Consider the following 20,609-nt stretch of genomic DNA (forward strand, 5'->3'; position numbering starts at 1 on the left):
ACTTTTCTGAGCCTGTCAAGTCCTTATTTTGACCCATTTTGCCAAAGGAAAGGAAGTTGCCTAATAATTATGCACACCTGATATAGGGTGTTGATGTCATTAGACCACACCCCTTCTAATTACAGAGATGCACATCACCTAATATGCTTAATTGGTAGTAGGCTTTCGAGCCTATACAGCTTGGAGTAAGACAACATGCATAAAGAGGATGATGTGGTCAAAATACTCATTTGCCTAATAATTCTGCACTCCCTGTAAAACTATATATAAAAATATAAAAACACTGAATAGGCATATAAAAAGTCCAAATCATTAAAGACCGATCTTCTCCAAACTCCAGGACACGTTTCGCTGTAGCAGCTTCTTCAACTGGATATATAAAAAATCGGAAAAGTCTCAATTTCTGCTGTGGGACCAGTTCCTGCTTTTATATCTTTTATAATCCAATCTTTGATTCTAAGTCCGTGATTTTGAGGGCTTTCACCATGGAAACGGTGACGCCTTGCGATTCACGCCTCGTTTTCGTTTACGTCCTGGTTTTCGCATCACTTCCGGTCACGGGTCAGTCGGCCGATACGTCATGCGTTGCACCTTGCGGTTAACTCGGCCGATACCCGGAAGTGTGTAGTATCATAGAACAACAATGGGAGGTAGACATAGAATAGTATTTAGACACATAAATACACAATTGTAAGAATAATGACCTTCTATTCCTCTCAATAAGAGGAATCTATGGGTATATTACTACTGTCCATTTCTATAGAGGGAAAGGAATATAAATATGCTGTTTCTATTCCTCTATTACATAGAGCCATAAATAAATTCTGAGTATCTTCAAAAAAGAACTTGTGTGACATAGAGAGAAATGTATCCCAAACATATAAATGTCCAAAATCATAGGGTACATAGATAATTCCATAGGAGACCATAACATAAAGCAGAAAATGGAGGCATTTAATTGTACATCTATATACCGTATATACTCGAGTATAAGCCGACCCGAATATAAGCCGAGGCCCCTAATTTTATCCCCAAAAAATGGGAAAATTTATTGACTCGAGTATAAGACTAGGGTGGGAAATGCAGCAGCTACTGGTAAATTTCTAAATAAAATTAGATCCTAAAAAAAATATATTAATTGAATATTTATTTACAGTGTGTGTATAATGAATGCAGTGTGTGCGTATGTGTGTGTGTATGAGTGCAGCGTGTGTGTATGAGTGCAGTGTGTGTATGAGTGCAGTGTGTGTGTGCATGAATGCAGTGTGTGTGTGCATGAATGCAGTGTGTGTGTGTGTATGAATGCAGTGTGTGAATGCAGTGTGTGCAGGGCCGGTGCAAGGATATTTGCCGCCGTAGGCAAAAAAAATGTTGCCGCCCCCTCCCCCCCCCATATGTCCTGACTTCCCCTCCTCCTCCCTCAGTGGTCCTTACCTCCCCACCCCCGTGTTCCTTCACCCCCCCCAAGTGGTCCTGACTCACCCCTCCCCTAGTGGTCCTTACCCTCCCCTCCCCTAGTGGTCCTTACTTCCCCCTCCCCTCCCATAGTGGTCCTTATCCCACCCCCTCCCTCTCATAGTGGTCCTTATCCCCCTTCTCTCTCCCATAGTGTTCCTTATCCCTCCCATAGTGGTCCATATACCCCCCCTCCCTCCCATAGTGGTCCTTATACCCCCCCTCCCTCCCATAGTGGTCCTTATCCCACCCCCTCCCTCCCATAGTGGTCCTTATACCCCCTCTCCCTCCCATAGTGGTCCTTATACCCCCCTCCCTCCAATAGTGGTCCTTATCCCCCCCCTCCCTCCCATAGTATTCCTTATCCCACCCCCTCCCTCCCATAGTATTCCTTATCCCCCCTCCCTCCCATAGTGGTCCTTATCCCCCCCTCCCTCCCATAGTGGTCCTTATCCCCCCCCCTCCCTCCCATAGTGGTCCTTATCCCCCCCTCCAATAGTGGTCCTTATCCCCCCCCCTCCCTCCCATAGTGGTCCTTATACCCCCCCTCCCTCCCATAGCGGTCCTTATACCCCCCTCCCTCCCATAGTGGTCCTTATACCCCCCCCCCTCCCATAGTGGTCCTTATCCCCCTTTTTTTTGTTATTATTAATTTTTTTTTATTATTATTAATTTTGTATTATTATTTCGTATTTTATTTATATATTTTTTTTTCGTCCCCCCTCCCTGCTTGATACATGGCAGGGAGGGGGGCTCTCCTTCCCTGGTGGTCCAGTGGCAGTTCAGTGGGGGGGAGAGGGGGGCTGGCAGATCTGTACTTACCTGTTCTGCAGCTCCTGTCAGCTCTCTCCTCCTCTGCGCCGTCCGTTCTGCTCTTCTGTCAGCTCCCAGTGTAAATCTCGCGAGAGCCGCGGCTCTCGCGAGACTTACACTGGGAGCTGACCGAGGTGCTGAACGGACGGCGCGGAGGAGGAGAGAGCTGACAGGAGCTGCAGGAAAGGTAAGTACAGCTCTGCCAGCCCTCCTCTCCCCCCAGTCTGTATTATGGCAATGCAAATTGCCATAATACAGACTCTGACTCGAGTATAAGCCGAGTTGGGGTTTTTCAGCCCAAAAAATGGGCTGAAAAACTCGGCTTATACTCGAGTATATACGGTAGATAAAATATAATATACAATGTATAAGAACCTTAAAAGACATAAAAAAAACCCCAATATAAGTACAACATAAGAACGATGCCCAAATTAATTTGAAATAAAACATATATCTATTTTAAAAAATGGCACATCTCAAAGTCCGTGTTAAGACCATAAGGGATGAGCGTATTTAACTTAAAAATCCATTCCATCTCGTTCTCACTCATTTTTGTGTCGAAAATTCCTCCTCTCCAATCTCTTTCTAGTTTTTTAATCGCAAAAAATTGGGTACCAACCATTTCGCAATTATGGTGGATCTTATAGTGGGCTGAGATGCTATGGTTCTCAAAGCCTTTAGTTATATTCCTTCCATGTTCTTCTATTCTTATATGTAATGCCCTTGTGGTTTTTCCTATGTATTGTAAACCGCAAGGGCATACAACACAATAAATAAGGTTGTTGGAATGACAGGTTAGAAGTTCTTTAATTTGATATTTAGTCCCATCTTTGCTAAAAAAAAAGTGGTTTATATGTCTCTTTCTGCTTGTGGTTCTCTTGCATGCTAAACAGCTTCCACATCCAAAAAAACCTTTTTTCTGAATTTAAAAATTTATCATTAGTTTTTCTTTCTTTTAGAAAGCTGTATGTAAGTGCTGTGCGTAAATTATTAACTCCTCTATGAATCAATCTGGGTCTTTCAGGAAGGAAGGTCTTTGCTATAGGATCTTGAAGAAGAATGGGCCAGAATTTAGAAATTATGTTTCTGACTTTATGATTGTGTGTGCTGTAATTACATATAAAGGGAATTTCTTTAAGTTCGTTATCCTTTTTCTCTTTATATTTTAAAAGATTCTCTCTCTCCATTGTTTTTACCTCTCTTCTGGCATTCTCCAATTTTATTTCCTCATAGCCTTTCTCTAAAAACTCTTGTCCTCTAGGGGCATTTTCAAGCCATGACAGCGAAATGCGAAATGACAGCTTTCCCTTCCAATGAAGCTGTTTGCTTCCACAGTTTTGAAGTGATTTCTAGTCTTAATGCTTCCTTCTTCTATGTATATCTGCAAATCCAGAAATGTAATTTCCGATTTGCTCCAATTATTGGTGAGCAATGACTTGCTCTGGTGATGATAGCTTATGGTGGTATAATCCCCACCAGAGGATATAGCAGGAAACCAGCAGCACCAGGAGATATGCAGAAGCCGAAGGATTTGAGGAAAAAGCTTCAATTTATTTATAAAAAAATATTAAAAAGTATATATATAAACATGTAATATAGCTTTAAGTCTTTTCCTTGACGCGTTTCGTCAGGGTTTGGGCTTTATCAAAAGTGTGGATGTCCTTGGCATTCCGCCCGGTTTATGTAGGGGGTGTTGATTCTTCAATAACAATCTGGTGTGGTGCTGTAATCATTTTATTGAGACAGATAGCTGTCATCATAAAAGCTGCAGCTCCTGTCAGCTCTCTCCTCCTCCGCGCCGTCCGTTCAGCACCTCGGTCAGCTCCCAGTGTAAGTCTCGCGAGAGCCGCAGCTCTCGCGAGACTTACACTGGGAGCTGACAGAGGGAGCTGCACAGACCGCGCGGAGGAGGAGAGAGCTGACAGGAGCTGCAGGAAAGGTAAGTACAGCTCTGCCAGCACCCCTCTCCCCCCCACTGAACTGCCAATGACACTGGACCACCAGGGAAGGAGCCCCCCTCCCTGCTATGTATCAAGCAGGGAGGGGGGGACGAAAAAAAAATATAATTTAAAAAAAAATTAATAATTAAATAATAAATAATAATTAAAAAAAATTATAATAATATATAAAAAAAATTATAATAATTAATAATATATTAAATGCCCACCCCCACCAACACATACACAAACACACACTGCATCACACACACTCACACTTCATTTATATACACACACTGCACTCACACACACTGCACTCATACACACACACTGCACTCATACACACACACTGCACTCATACACACACTGCACTCACACACACTGCATTCATACACACACTGCACTCACACACACTGCACTCACACACACTCACACTTCATTCATATACACACACTGCACTCACACACACTGCACTCACACACACTGCACTCACACACACACACTGCACTCACACACACTGCACTCATACACACTGCACTCATACACACTGCACTCATACACACTGCACTCATACACACTGCACTCATACACACTGCATTCATACACAGTGCACTCATACACACTGCACTCATACACACTGCACTCATTATATACACACACTGGAAATAAATATTCAATTAATATATACGCACACACACTGCACTCATACACACACACTGCACTCGCACTGCACTCATACACGCACTGCACTCATACACGCACTGCACTCATACACGCACTGCACTCATACGCACACACTGCATTCATTATATACACACACTGTAAATAAATATTCAATTAATATAATTTTTTTTAGGATCTAATTTTATTTAGAAATTTACCAGTAGCTGCTGCATTTCCCACCCTAGTCTTATACTCGAGTCAATAAGTTTTCCCAGTTTTTTGGGGTAAAATTAGGGGCCTCGGCTTATATTCGGGTCGGCTTATACTCGAGTATATACGGTAACTATATTATTGAAATGGTAACCACAGTCTATAATAGTACAGATGATCACACAAATCTGTATTAGAAAGCAAATATTGCTAAATTTCTATACCTTGGGAAAATGTGCTGCAGAGAACCTCAAGTGTGTTATAGTAAGACTGAAGCACTAGCAACACTGTTAAGCATACGCCCCAATTGTGGTATATACAGATTCTAAAATAATGTAGAGATATATGAGTAATGATGTTAATAATATTGAGCAGGAAACATAAATCCTCTTTAAAGTCAAATCCCAGTAAATCCACCTCTCAGGCCTATTCATGATCTAGACTGTGCTAGCCCTTAATGCTGCTTCGGAGCAGCCCCTATTCTGATACTCTCCTAAAAATAGGTTAATCCTAGAATGAATTTAACAGATGCTGCTCCATAGAAACGTCTACTGGATGACAGGAGATAAGTAATGTTATAGCTAAGTACCCCGCATCCTAATACTGCCTCCTAATGCTGCCCAAAGCAAAAATAAAAGAATGCGCTCGACAAGCATTTCGGCGCTCACACTGCCTACCCAAAATCCACAAAGATCAAATGAATCCCCCTGGACGCCCTATTGTCTCTGGTGTGGGCAACTTGACCTAAAATGGAAGTATCTACATTGATAAGATATTACATCCATTTGTCATACATCCAAGACACCAAACAGGCCCTGACCCTCCTCTCTAAAGTAAAAGTGCCAGACTTTGCCGACCTGTGTAGCTTGGATGTCGAATCCCTATATTCTTCAATTCCACATGAAATAGGAATCAGAAATACCAAGTACCTCCTTGATAAAAGAGGAACCGATTCCCAAGCACATTCTGAATTTGTTGCATTGCTTCTCAAATTCATATTGGCACACAACTATTTCCTCTTTAATACAAATTCTACCACTAGGTGAGAAGCATTGCGATGGGGAGATTGCTTCCTGGTGTGTTGATTGTTGATTTCCTGTAACCATTCTGGAATGCACGCGTCATACCGGAAGTGACGCGGTGTTCTACCAGTATGGTGTTTCATGCGTTCCAGCTTGGAACGCATACGGAACCAAAATGGCGCCGTTGCGTTCCAATTAATGGCGCCGTTGCGTTCCAATTAATGTAAAAAGTATCCCTTCTTGTAAGGGGAATAGAGGTAAGTTGAATTAGGCAGTTTTGTGTCTATTTTGACACTTATAATTTTATCATCTAAATAGGCTAGCGTTGTTCCAGAGGAAGTGACGTGACACATCCATCTCTTGTGTGCTTTGAATCCCGGAAGTGTCTTTTTGGCCATGTTTGAAAAGGGCAATATATGGGAAAAAGGCATATAGTTGTATTACTAAATACAATATCTAGGTTGCAGCAAATAACAGGATATGTGTTCTATGACTATATTATTAATAAGAGTATTTACATTGACATGGGGTAAAAAAAATTGATTTAAAAACACAATAATATAAAATAATTAAAAATAAAAATAACAATAAAAATAATGGTTTAACACTTAAAATAACGCTAAAGATTGTGTAGATCTTAGGATGTACATACACAAATACATAAGTATAGTGATGTTAACATATGGCATGTCACCTTGCACAAAGTTATACAGGTGGGGTGAAAAAAACAGGTAACCACAAATAGGAATGGGTGTTATGGCAGTGACTGTTTCTAATCAGAAAGGAAAAAATAATGTAGAAAAGAGTTATTAAAAAATAAATACATCATATTCTATATTTAAACCGTTTGTGTGTAGTGTCCATATAGTAAACCCATTCCATTTCTGTTTTTCCATTTTTTAAAATAAAATCTCTCCCTCTCCAATGGTTATTTATAGTGATGTCCCGAACAGTTCGCCGGGAACCGTTCGCCAGCGAACATAGCGTGTTCGCGTTCGCGAATACGTGCGATGTTTGGTCCGCCCCCTATTCATCATCATTGAGTAAACTTTGCCCCTGTACCTCACAGTCAGCAGACACATTCCAGCCAATCAGCAGCAGACCCTCCCCCCAGACCCTCCCACCTCCATGACGAATAGGGGGCAGACCGAACATCGCGCGTGTTCGCAACCGCGAACACGCTATGTTCGCTGGCGAACGGTTCCTGGCGCACTGTTCGGGACATCACTAGTTATTTACAATGGTGAGATATTTGGGATTTTTTTTGTGTATGCAGAAGTGGGATGATACAGAGTGGTTTTTATATCCTTTGTCTATATTTCTGCAGTGCTCTGCTTTTCATGTTTTTAATGGCCTGGTTGTACATCCAATATACTGGAGGCCACATGGGTACTCCCATAAGTAGATTACATTTCTGCTGTTGCAGGTGATTACGTCTTTAAAATTGTATGTTTTACCAGTGTTACTAGATTTAAATGTGGTTCTCAATGTCTCTGTTGGGTTAGTTCTTCTGCAGGCTAGGCAACAGTTACATTTATAAAAACTTTTTTCTCTATCGTAAAATTGTGGATCTTATTTGGACAGTCTTTGGTGTAGTTTTTGGTGAGGTACATTTTCAAATGTGGTGCACCTCTAAATACTATTTTAGGTCTTTCTTGGATTACATTTTTAAGTATCTCATCTTCTTTCAATAGGTGCCAATGTTCAGAATCTTTTTAAGTTCAATCAAAACAGATGGAAAAATACACACAATACACACAAATACAATCCAAATACAACTTCAGAGCAAATAAATATTTTAGACATGGACGACTCCAAAGCAAAGACTTCAATGAGAGATATGACCAACCACATAGAGCACACAATTGTAACAGATATCCAAGAAAATTCACAGAAAGATATACCACTAATGGCAACCAACCACATGCTAAATATAACGATAAACACAAAGAAGATTAACGTATGCACACCAAGCCTTTAGAATTTAGAGGGAATACACACACAACATACCACACAGAAAAAGATAGAGGACAACGTAAGGATAGAAACTATACTCAACATGAATCACCTCTAGTAGTCAGACCTAAAACACACATATTCACATATGCACTAACATCACCACAACAGAGACCAAAAGAAAGAAAATATTCTTGGGAAAGGGTAAACATTAAAACCCATAAAAGACATGAGGACAATGGACATAACTCACCCAATTGAGGCACCTCAACGATATTCAGGGACTTCCAAGCCCTAGCTCCTAATCTATCCTCCTGAACCACTCTCCTTTCAAGAGGTGACTTTTTAGATAATATATTTAGGGGATATATTATATTATCCCATTTCCCCCTCACCTGTACACCAGAACTCTGGTGTCCGTTTTTTCTCCCCTAGTAGACATATATATATATAATTTTAGTTTTTCACATTTTTAATTCTAGTTTGAATAAAGGTCTGGTATTTCCCCCTTTGTAACTATTTCCCTTGTATTTATATTCCTTATCCTTTCTACTGTGCTCTCCCTCGTTGGGACCCCGATCTCCTGGAGTACTCATTGAGATCTTTAATGAATTAATCTCTATTTCTGTATATTGAAGGGTTAAGCCCTATTATTTAGAGGGCACAGTTTAGACGACTATTCTCCATTTTTGGAGATTTGATATCCTGGTTTCCCGTCAACCTTGTCAGATTCAGGGGTCACCACCTTATCATTATTTCTTTGTTAATACCTCTAATAGTATCTAATAGTATCCTTTTTTGCACTTGCATGTTTATACACATTTTTTGTTTGTTTTTTTGTCCATATATTTAATATTAATAAAGTTATATAATTGCTTTTCTAATTTTTAACTGGTATTGAATTCCTGATACTTTGTGGGTAATCGTTGTTGGTACCTGGTTGTCTATTTTGAAGCAAGCTCCGATTCTTTTCTTGTTTGATTTGTATACAGCGTTAAGCCCATTCGCTTACCCTATAACCAACATGAACCCAGGGGTATTTTTTCTTCCTTACGGAGCTCGTCTTTCATAAAATATAATAAATAATAAATTGTTGGCCTGTACCAACTCTGACAGAGGTAAATGTGAGGCTTACAAGAGCTATCAATATTTAATAACCCAAGTACACCTTGCAATTTAGGCGTCTGCAGGCTGAAGGCAGCAACTCTGGAATGTTTACTATAAATATTTTAAAATATCCATATGGTATATGTATTTGTTTTGCTTTACTATGCTTATAATTGATGTTTTTAAAAATGGCAGAAAAATTATTAACACTGGCTTATAGTACTTATTTAGTAGCTACATTTAGTTTTGTACACATGGAGCTAAAAGAAACCAAAGCATGTAAAATATATTGCATGCAACAGAATATATAAAAACAGCAAAACATTGAATAAGTAAACCCTTACCATTATATGTTCAAGTAAAGAATCTATTGCAACAATGTTATCAAAGTATGTTCTGGGAAAGAAAAGAAACACTGATATTAGAATAAAGTGTAAAAGTGCAACAAAGATTGTAAGTAAAGATAAGTAAAGATACTGACACAATATGCAAATAAACCTTAAAGGGACACTATAGGCAATGTAACTTTCATTTAATTTTAGTGGCTATAGTGTATGGAGTCTTCTGGTACTGTCCCTCTATTCAGCACCCCATCAGTTTATCCACTCTGTGATGCTTGGGTGAATGAGGACACATTAGCCTGAGTAGCAATGGGCAGCAATGTTTGGCTAAGTAAACCCATTCCATTTCTGTTTTTCCAATTTTTTATTCATTGCTGGTATGAATTCATATGACTAAAAGGAAGTCTGTAATCACCGTCTTAGCCATACTTCCAATAGGCACTGGGCTGTAGGTGGTCAGGGGCACTTATTTAGTATTAAACTGATTGAAAATAGTTTAACATAGAAATAGGTAAAGGAACAACACCCCAAGAACAACATAATCTCAATGAAGTTGGTTTGCTTGCTAGCGTCCCTGGGTGTCATCTTCCCTTGAGGTGTTTAAATGTTTTTGAATGGTTAAACACCTACATTGGTCGCCTGACCCCAGTCTGTACTGCCTTTTGCCACAGGAGAGAAGAAATGCAGAAGAAAGACAAAGAGCATCGCTGACACTCAGTCAATCAATGGCAATGTACTGTTACTACCAGTAAGTACATCACCTTATGTTTAACACCTTAAGGCAACAATGTGCCCAGGGACTTCAGCCCCGAAAACAACTTTATTGAGATGAATTGTTTTGTGGTTGGAGTGTTCCTTTCAAAAGGGTACTTGAACTAAATTATGGTGTGCAAATAAAAGCCCTAAATTATGGTGTGCAAATAAAAGGTGTGTATGTATGTGTATATTTGTGCTCGGAATTTATCTTATACATAATGGATTGTAGAAGGAGAAGCAAAGTTGGTTGAGGTGTGCCGAAACCAACGTACGAGTAGGCCTGTAAAAGAGGGCCCACAAAGGTGAATTGTTAATATAGATGGGTGTAGGTGGGTGGGGACAAACAGCTTGCACGACAAAGGTAAGTAGGGGGGTAGGGTTTATATAGGATCATAACTCCTCCCACAAATTCAGGCCAAATGGCCTTCCAGCTTGTGCTCGGAATTTACCTAATACGTAATGGAATGTAGAAGGAGAAGCAAAGTTTGTTAAGGTGTGCCGAAACCAACGTGCGAGTAGGCCTGTAAAAGAGGGCAAAAGAGGATTCAAAGAAAACACACTTTATGCAAGTTTATACAGCGTGGGTCTGAAAGATTGTAAGGCGCTTTTACTCTGATTGAGGTATATGTGTCACTGTGCTGAGGATTACCCGTGGCCCCATCACTTAGTGATGTAGACTGGGGTGTAAGAGCTTGAAGCTGCTGATGCAGCGCTTTGCGACAGAGAGACCAGCAAAGGAAGCCATGATGTAGCTCCACCTTAATGGAAGGTTTAGATGTGGAGTAGTGGATTAGGACTGATAGTGTGTGTTTGACCTTGGAGACGTAAAGCGGAGTGACAGCATAGGAGGTTTAAGTAAGATGCTTCATTGTAGGTTTGGAGAAAGAGGCAAAAATTACCATAGTTTAACTGCAAAAGTCTTGATTCAAGCAAACTCTAATTGTGACATGTACAATATACAAGGCCCTGGCGTGAGTGATAGAGTAGTCGTAAACTGCATGAAGCGTGCGCACCTGTACGTGGTGTAATTGTGTGCTTAGTCCAAGATTAGCTCATGGAATGGTGGTATCCTGGATGGTATGTAGTGGATCGTAGGGAGTGCCTGAAAGAAGACCTTAAATTGAGAGTGTGCAAAAGTGTCAGCAGTTGTGTAGTGGACACCAGGAATGTAAATGTAGACTAGAAAGAACTGAGGGGTTGCTGCCCGCCAAATCTGCCTGCGAATCAGCCATAGTGGCAACAAGTATGACCGCACCTGCTAATGAAATCGCAGGCTGTGGAGTTATCAGAGCAGTATTTAACTGCCTTGCCGGTTTAAAGATGACCCCATGTGAGGGTGGCCACCACGAAGGGGTAGATCTTCAACAAAGTAGAGGTCTCTCTAAAGACCAGCAAGGCATCCGTCGCAGTGGGCCAGGCATCCCCAACCAGTGGTTGCCGAAAAATGGCTGTGAACCCTGTGTGCTGCTGCGTCTGTGTGAATTTCTGTGTGAAATTTAAGTAGCCCAGGGACCAGAGACCAACCCTGCAGAATGATACGCATTACAAAGTTGAGGGACCTAAACCAGGACTGGGAATTATGAATGGCTACCCCGATGGGAGCAGTACACCAAGATGGGAAACGTGAAGACCGGAAACGGCCGATCGTGAAACAAGCGTATGATTGCTGTGGACAGAAGGTGGTCCACCGTAAGTGGGTCAATAGGTGTAGATAATAAGTTAGGGCATACGAGTGTACCTGTGGGGTGGGCGATAAGGCCCGTGTGAAACCCCTGTGAGAAACCCCGTATTAGAATCTACCAGATGCCTAGCAGGGTGTAAATGCAGATAGTATTCCAGGATGCCAATATTGACCTTAGTTAGGTGTATCTTAGGCGACAGTCGGGCTGTATATGTGGAGTAGGTTCCGGAGCAGATGGAGCAGATGTGCGATACCCCGCATGTAGTGAAAATAGCATACCCCAGCATAAAGTCATAGCGCGCCCGAGCCTTGCCCGGAAATGAAATGGTCAGCCCCACTTGTCCTTCTGCCCGCCTCCCAGTCTAGTGCATGGGATGAAGGAGCGGTTAGAGGTACTAAACAGTTAAATCAGTGACAGACCAAAGAAGCCTGGATATGTCAAATGCACAGTGATAATAACCAGGCTCTCAGGCATGTGCTGAGAGAGGGAAAAGACCACTGTGGGCCTAACAAGGCCAAGCGTAATATTGGAATGTAGTATGAAAGGTTGTGTTTCCTTAACCCTTGTATATTAGAAATTTGACGTATGTAATTGCCCAAATGTGGGGCCGAAATTGACATATGTAACAGCCCAAATGAGGGGCCGGGATTGCCATAGTGCCCGTATAGGGCCATGTGTAAACGCATGGAGTGAAGGCCTAGTGAGTGCCATGAACAAAGGCAGTGCAGTGGAAGGCAGAGTGCCTAATGCTAGTCCTGAGCTGCTGGATGGGAGAGGTAAGGATGTATGGAACGAACAAATAAGGGAACGAACAAAGAAGGGGTGAGGGATTCCTTCAGAGACCCAGGCCTGACTGGCGTGCTGGGTATTTCATCCACCAGTAGACCGATTATAGGGATGGATTTTTGTGACATTCTGGAAAGAAATAATGATTTGGATAAGTAAGGTGTCATAGAAGTGGGGGGTGAGACCTTCAGAGAACTGGCATGTTAGCTAGTGCCGAGGCAAAAAATTTACCTAGGACCGAGTGACAGGTGAGGCCCTGCTAGTGCCAAGTGGCGGAGAGAGGCTCTACCTTTGATTTGGGCTGAGGGAATTTTGTGGCCACTTGAACGAGGTGGCAGGATGTTGGCCTCTCGGTGACTGTAAGAGATTCAAAACGTGTGGCCGTGACTTGGGAAGCCCTAACTGTAGCCCTAAAGAAGGGCGAGCGAGGTAGCTAACTATGATTTGGTCGTGGGGCTGAACCTCCGTGTATGAGGTGGGGGTGTAGACCTCGCGGGACCATTGTATTAGGCCAGAGCTTAACCCTCAATTCCAGTTCACTAGCCTGATTGGGGTTGTCTCTTAGAATGGTGTAATTGACGTATATACTTAACCTTGAGTATTGCCTTATTCCTTTGGTCAATGCGCCGGAGGATTTCGATATATATACTTGCTTCCGCAGGGAACGGGTCCAGTGAAGATATCCTAAGGGTAATGTAGATGGCCTGAGGCGTGCCTCTGGTATGCCAAATGTAAAAATGTCAAACGTATGGGTAAAGTGTAATATTGAAATGCCACGTAAGAACCCGTGTATGATGAGGGACCTGAACGTAGGTCTGTAAGTAAAGACAAGCCCCCCGGGTTTCCCACAATTGTGACGTTTACATGATACGAAGGCGAAGAGAGGCCTTGAGTAAGATTTACGTAGTGAGTAAGATTTACAATACCTGAAACTGAAATGCAGGGAACCAGGTATTCTTGTCGGTGGTTAATGCCGTGTAACTTGGTGAAACTGTGGTAATGACACAGGTCTGAGTGAAGAAATGTAGAAACAATATACAAGAAATGTACGGTTCAATAAATAGTAGCGAGGTGGTGTAGGTTTGTTTAATTGATGTTCTAATCGTAGTGAGGGATCTCAGACCTCAGACCGTTTGAATTTTAGAACCCACTTTGGGATGTGGGGAGGCTGAATGAGGTCGTGGAGGCTGAATGAGGCCTCGAGGGAAAAGAGAACTGGTAAACCTTCCTACCTGATACAGTAATACAGGGTACTGGGATATCACTTCTCGAAGACTGTTTGGAGGAAAGTAGTAGAACCTAAAAACATATGCAGTCTAAGTGTAAGAAACCGGCATATAAGGTCTTTTAAGGAGAGGAGGTTTTAAAATCATGTTAATGGTCTGTAATGACAAAGGACCGTAAGGGCTTAACCTATAAGCGTAGTGACCTTAGATGTGAAGAAGATTAATACATTAGTGAAAGTACAAATAGACTAAGTCCCCGCAGGGTTAGATAATGCCTGAAGGTGTATTTTATACATAACTTATAAAAAAAAAGTGGCCAAACTGTGCCTTTAAGAAGATTACCCTGTGAAAAATAGGTGTCCCACAATTATGTGACCATAGACGGGAATTTGTGAAACACATATATATTACCCAGTGGTGAATGTAAGAGCCATATAAGAAAACGTAACAACATATAGGATAAAATAATGTGAGTGCTTGGTTTAAGTAAATGGCATAACTAGATATGTTTACAGTAGATTAGTAAATTAAACACTGTAGTCCCAAATGAACAAGAGTATTATAAATAGAAAGAACTGCTGCATTTGGTAAATGGAACATACGAAAAATATTTAAACGAAAGCCAATTGAACAATTAGCTGCTGGCTGTAACGTGGAAATTAACGAAAGGTTGCACGAAAAACCGCTTGAACGCTTTCGGCTGTACGAGCATACAAAAGAATAGACGGACGTAGGGTAAGTATGTGCGTACGGTAAATTGATTTAAATGAAAGAGAAAACGAAAGCTGTTAGCCGCACGTACGCGGAAGTACTTAACAGCGTAATTGCACGAATAGGTAAGTAATGAAGGGAGCCTATCCCCGCATTTTTAGGCCTGAACGTAGGAAATAGCCGAACGCCATTTCCCACGTTAAGCTTACGTGGACGTGCCGGTCTCGTGACCGGAAGCCGGGTAGCGAGCAGGGAAGTCGGGTAAAAGCCGGTGGCCAGGCACAGAAGACGAAGGCAGGAGCTGCTGGCGCCGGACTGCTTGCTGGAAACTGATTTTGGCGGGAACAACGGACCGGAAGTGCTGGTTGCTATGGAGAAGACAAACAGCTTGCACGACAAAGGTAAGTAGGGGGGTAAGGTTTATATAGGATCATAACTCCTCCCACAAATTCAGGCCAAATGGCCTTCCAACATATATAAAACCAAGAGGGCTGCACTCACCTGAACATGCTGCTGGTGCCATTTCATACAACATATACGATCCAGCACACTCATGCACTAAACCACAATTTCAAGTCTCACGGAATGTGATTTTTTAAAAAACACCTAACTTAATGAGGGTTTAGTTGCAGTATAGTATCATGCATTGCATAAGCCTGCCACAATGCCAATGTACCCCATTTTTGTCAGGTTCTATCCTAGAAACCTAATCCCTGCTCTTATGACTGCTTAATGAATGCACCGTATCTTGTATGTTGTATGAATTGCCAGCACTCTTATAGTGTATGCATGTTCAGGTGAATGCAGCCCTCTTGGTTTCATTGATAAAAATATTTATCCAGACCAACAACACAGTTGTACATCCCTCCCTGTCACATGTGCTACATTATAGGGCCCTATTTAGCCTTGCAGTGCAAAGAGTCCAAGGAGAAGAGATTTCTCAAGTAAGGGAATTAATCTACTAAGAACAGCCATTATGTTGCTAGGGGTGCCTTGGCATTGTGGCAGGCTTGTGCAATGTATGATCAGAAACTGTAACCACAAATATTAAGGCTGTGGTCTGGAGTCTGGAGTTGTAAGACGGTAACCCTTTTATCGGGGCCGTTGCTATTCAATTCATCTCACCCACTACTCCATCTTATAATTCACTACCTTGGTGGGCCCTCTTTATGTGCAGGCTTACCCGAACATCCGTTTTGTCACACCACAACCAACTTTGCATTATCACTGCCTTTGTCCACGACCACAATTATATATAATCACCTATCTATGTAAGAAGCTTTAAACTGGAGATCTGTACTCAACTAATATCTATGCATTTGCTAGAGGCAAAAAGAGGGTATTTTGAAAGGTCAGTTTTTAGGGCTTAGGAAATATTTGTGCATATTTAAGTAAATGCATTTTTTTGTAGCAATTAATTCTATGTATAAAAAAATTGCATTTTGGACATAGTGTTTCTCTTTAGGTAGGTCTTTAGGTAGCCTGTGCCTTTTATTTTGATGAAGAATAATTATTTAATAATAATATATTGTTTTACTTACTTTGAGACATCAAGTAGAAAGTCATTTAGCTCAGTCTGTTTGGCAAGCCCTCGACACACCTAAAATGTAATGATAATATACAAAGATATATGAATATATAAAGTAAAATAAATCTGTGGTTACCACTGGTGTTTTATATTAAACTAAGTATATACCTGCAAAGTTAATTCTGTTCTTTATAAGCGAAAAAGAAGACTGTACTGATAATCTATATTTTTCCCCGCTCATATATTCCTAACTTTTTATTGTTCATAGCATATTCACCCAGTTATGCCTGACTTGCATTCATGGTTTTTCATATAGTATGCTGATATACGTTATGACACTCCCATGGCCATGTTTCTTGGTGGAATATATAATTAATTCTGATTAGCCATAATCACCCCTGCGACCGGGTGCCCGCAATCATTAGCGGCCCCGGCCAGCGCGGCAAACCGCCAGGGCCGCATGTTAAGGTGCCCATCGGGTGGCCCATGCTGTCAAGGCCACCCAATGGGTATGGATTGTCAGGGGGCCCGGTCAGCGCTGGGCGCTTTAACAGTGTAACCAGGTCCCCTGTGATGAGATCATTACACGGTGGGAGGAAGTGACTCCCCGTCACTCCTCCCAGCTATCACTGATTGCCTGCGCGGGAGGATGCAGAGGGGGAACCTAAAAAGTAGGAAACAGGAGGGTGACTTAAATATTATGTGTGTGTGTGTGTTTGTATGTATGTGTGCCTGTCTGTTTGTATGTATGTGTCTTTGTTTGTATGTCTTGTGTCTATCTGTTTGTATGTATGTATGTGTCTTTGTGTGTGTGTGTCTGTGTGCATTCCAAATGCTATCATTAAAATACACCTATGTTCGTTGTCCATAACAAACGGCTGCCCATACCATAACCCCACCACCACCATGGGCTACTCGATCCACAACAGCAGCAAACCGCTCACCCACACAACATCATACACGCTGTCTGCCATCTGCCCTGTACAGTGAAAACCAGGATTCATCCGTGAAGAGAATACCTCTCCAAAGTGCCAGATGCCATCGAATGTGAGCATTTGCCCTCTCAAGCCAGTTATGACGTCAAACTGCAGTCAGGTCTAGACCTCGATGGGGACGATGAGCATGCAGATGAGCTTCCCTGAAAGTTTTTCTTACAGTTTGTGCAGAAATTCGATGGTTATGCAAACCGATTGTTGCAGCAGCTGTCTGGGTGGCTGGTCTCAGACGATCTTGGAGGTGAAGATGCTGGATGTGGATGTCCTGGGCTGTTGTGGTTACACGTGGTCTGCGGTTGTGAGGGTGGTTGGATGTACTGCCAAATTCTCTAAAAAACGCCTTTGGAGACGGCTTATGGTAGAGAAATTATTATTATTATTGCCATTTATATAGCGCCAACAGATTCTGTAGCGCTTTACAATATTATTAGAGGGGGGATTTAACTATAAATAGGACAATTACAGGAAACCTTACAGAAACGATAGGTTGAAGAGGGCCTCGCTCAGACTAGCTTACAGGAGGAGGTGGGGTATAAAACACATTAGGACAGGAAACTGGCAATTAAATTATGTGGGAGTGAAGAAGAGTGCTTCCCTTTAGGAAAGATCAAGAGACAGGTATGTGAGGTAGAGGTTAGTCTGGGAGGCCATAGGCTTTCCTAAAGAGATGGGTTTTGAGGCACTTCTTAAATGATTGAAGACTAAGGAAGAGTCTGATGGCGGTAGGCAGGCTATTCCATAGGAAGGCTGCCGCCCGCGAGAAGCCCTGCAAGCACGAGTTGGCTGTACGAGTGCGAGCAGCGGACAGAAGAGGGTCACAGGCAGGGCAGAGAGACCGAGAAGGGGCATACCTATAGATCTGTGAGGAGATATAAGAGGGGCTAAGATTGTTCTTTGCTTTATAGGTATGGGTTAGCACTTTGAATTGACACATAGAGGAAATGTAAGGACTGACAGAGGGGTGAGGTGTGAGAGGACTGACTAGAGAGGAAAATCAGTCTGGCGGCAGCATTCATTACAGACTGTAGCAGGGCAATATGGCTATTGGGAAGACCAATTAGGAGAGAGTTACAATAGTCCATGCGAGAGATTACTAGAGCATGGACAAGCTCTTCAGTAGCATCTTGTGTAAGAGCGGGCAATGTTTTAAGGTGGAATTGGCATGATTTGACAACAGACCGGATGTGAGGCTCAAAGGTGAGGCCAGAATCAAAAGTAATACCAAGACAATATGCTTGTAAGGATGAACTGATATGGGTACCACCAATCTGAGGGGAGAGCGAGAGAGGAGGATTAATATTAGGATGAGGAAAGACAAGAAGTTCTGTTTTGGAAAGATTGAGTTTCAGAAAGCGGGAGGACATCCAATCAGAGATAGAAGAAAGGCAAGAGGTGACACATTGCAGGACATCAGTTGAGAGGTCTGGAGAGGAGAGATATATCTGGATGTCATCAGCGTACAGGTGGTCTACACTACAAATTCATATTGCATTCATACAGCGCAGCATACAGGTGGTATTGGAATCCAAATGAGGTTAGAAAAGGAGACACTGAATGAGCGTTGGGTGCGATAGGAGGAAAACTATGAGAGGACAGAGTCACAGAGACCGAGTGATTGAAGAGTTTGGAGAAGGAGAACATGATCAATGGTGTCAAAGGCAGCAGAGAGGTCAAGAAGAATTAGTATGGAGTAGTGACCTTTGGATTTAGCTGTGATAATGTCGTTAGTGACTTTGACAAGGGCAGTCTCTGTTGAGTGGAGGGGGCGGAAACCAAACTGAAGAGGGTCAAGAAGAGAGATGGAGTTGAGGAAGCAGGCAAGACGGGTAAAGACTAGTCTTTTAAGAAGCTTTGAGGAAAAAGGGAACAGGGATATAGGGCGATAGTTAGAAGGGAAGGATGGGTCGATACAGTACCATGTTTAAGGTCCGCAGGGACAGTGCCAGAAGAAAGAGAGCAGTTGAAGATGTGTGTTAAGGAGGGCACAAGAAGAGAGAGATCTGATAAGGTGAGACAGGACAGGATCAAGTGGGCAAGTTGTGGGGCAAGAGGAAAGGATAAGCACAGCCACCTCTTGTTCAGTAGCCTGGGAGAAGGTCGAAGGGTTGGAGAGGCATGATCCAGGTGTGGTTGAGAAAGTGAGGAGCATGGTGGTGAGAATTCTTTCCTTAGCTGTTCAATCTTGTCAGTAAACCTACCGTGCAAACCTATCGTCTGTCAGGTTAGTTTGGGGGGTGGCCGCAGCAGGGCAAAGAAGAGAGAGTTAAAGGTATTAAAGAGACACCTGGGATTGCGAGAGCATGAGCTAATTAGAGAAGAAAAGTAATGTTTGGCAAGGGTAAGGGCTGCGCTGTATGAATGCAATATGAATTTGTAGTGTAGACAGTCTGACTCTGTGTGAGACTTCCTCCAGCAGCGTTCAGCAGAGCGAGAGCATCTCTGCAGGTAGCGTGTTGATTTAGTGTGCCACGGTTGGGGGCGTATGCTCCTTGAGGTGGGTATTTGGAGAGGGGCTGCAGCATCCAGGTCTGAGGTAAGGTTATATGAAGAGATAGCCAGTTAGGGACATGAGTAAGCTGGAATGGATAATAGTTGGGAATCAATATCAGCTGACAGCTGCTGGAGGTTTATAGAACTCAGATTCCTCAGACTCAGATTCAGAGTTAAGGGCGGTTAGGCTGAATTTGTTGGGGGAGGGGGCTATTGAGAAAAAATGATAGGAGATGATCTGAGAAAGGAAATGGAGTGTTGTAGATGTAAGAGACTGTACATTCATGAGTGAAAATAAGGTCTAGCGTATTGCCTGCTACATGGGTGGGGGAACTAGCCCACTGTGATAGCCCAAGGGAGGAGGTAATAGAAAGTAGTTTTGAGGCTGCTGGGGTCAAGGGTGGGTTAATGGGAATGTTGAAGTCTCCGAGAATTACAGATGGAATGTTAGAGGAGAGGAAGCAAGGAAGTCAGGCAGCCATGAAATGAGCATTCAATTCACGGGCAACAGCTCTGGTGGACATTCCTGCAGTCAGCATGCCAATTTCACACTCCCTTAAAACTTGCGACATATGTGGCATTGTGCTGTGTGATAATACTGCACATTTTAGAGTGGCCTTTTATTGTGCCCAGCCTAAGGCACACCTGTGCAATAATTATGCTGTGTAATCAGCATCTTGATATGCCACACCTGTGAGGTGGATGGATTATCTCTAGATTTGAGCGGACACCTGGATGTTCGGGTTCACCGAGTTCGGCCGAACTTCGTCAAAAAGTTCGAGTTCAGGCTCGAACTTGACCCTGAACCCCATTGATGTCAATGGGGACCCGAACTTTTGGACACTAAAATGCCTCTAAAAAAGTCCTGGAAAGGGCTAGAGGGCTGCAAAAGGAAATACAATGGGATTAAGAGTAGGACAAGTGCCCTGTG

At 42.5% G+C, this 20,609-nt stretch overlaps 1 protein-coding gene across 1 annotated transcript in view; it reads right to left on the reverse strand.

The window, feature by feature from the left end:
• Positions 1-20,609, reverse strand: part of PDE10A (phosphodiesterase 10A) — a 384,873-nt gene that overhangs the window by 174,451 nt on the left and 189,813 nt on the right. The window contains exons 9-10 of the mRNA XM_063441228.1: positions 16,207-16,265; positions 9,508-9,559 (exon numbers count right to left, since the gene is read on the reverse strand). Coding sequence (XP_063297298.1) covers positions 9,508-9,559; positions 16,207-16,265 — 111 coding nt within the window. The remainder of the gene's footprint in view (positions 1-9,507; positions 9,560-16,206; positions 16,266-20,609) is intronic.

This window comes from Pelobates fuscus, chromosome 2 (assembly GCF_036172605.1).
Source record: "Pelobates fuscus isolate aPelFus1 chromosome 2, aPelFus1.pri, whole genome shotgun sequence".
NCBI classification, from domain to species: Eukaryota; Metazoa; Chordata; class Amphibia; order Anura; family Pelobatidae; genus Pelobates; species Pelobates fuscus.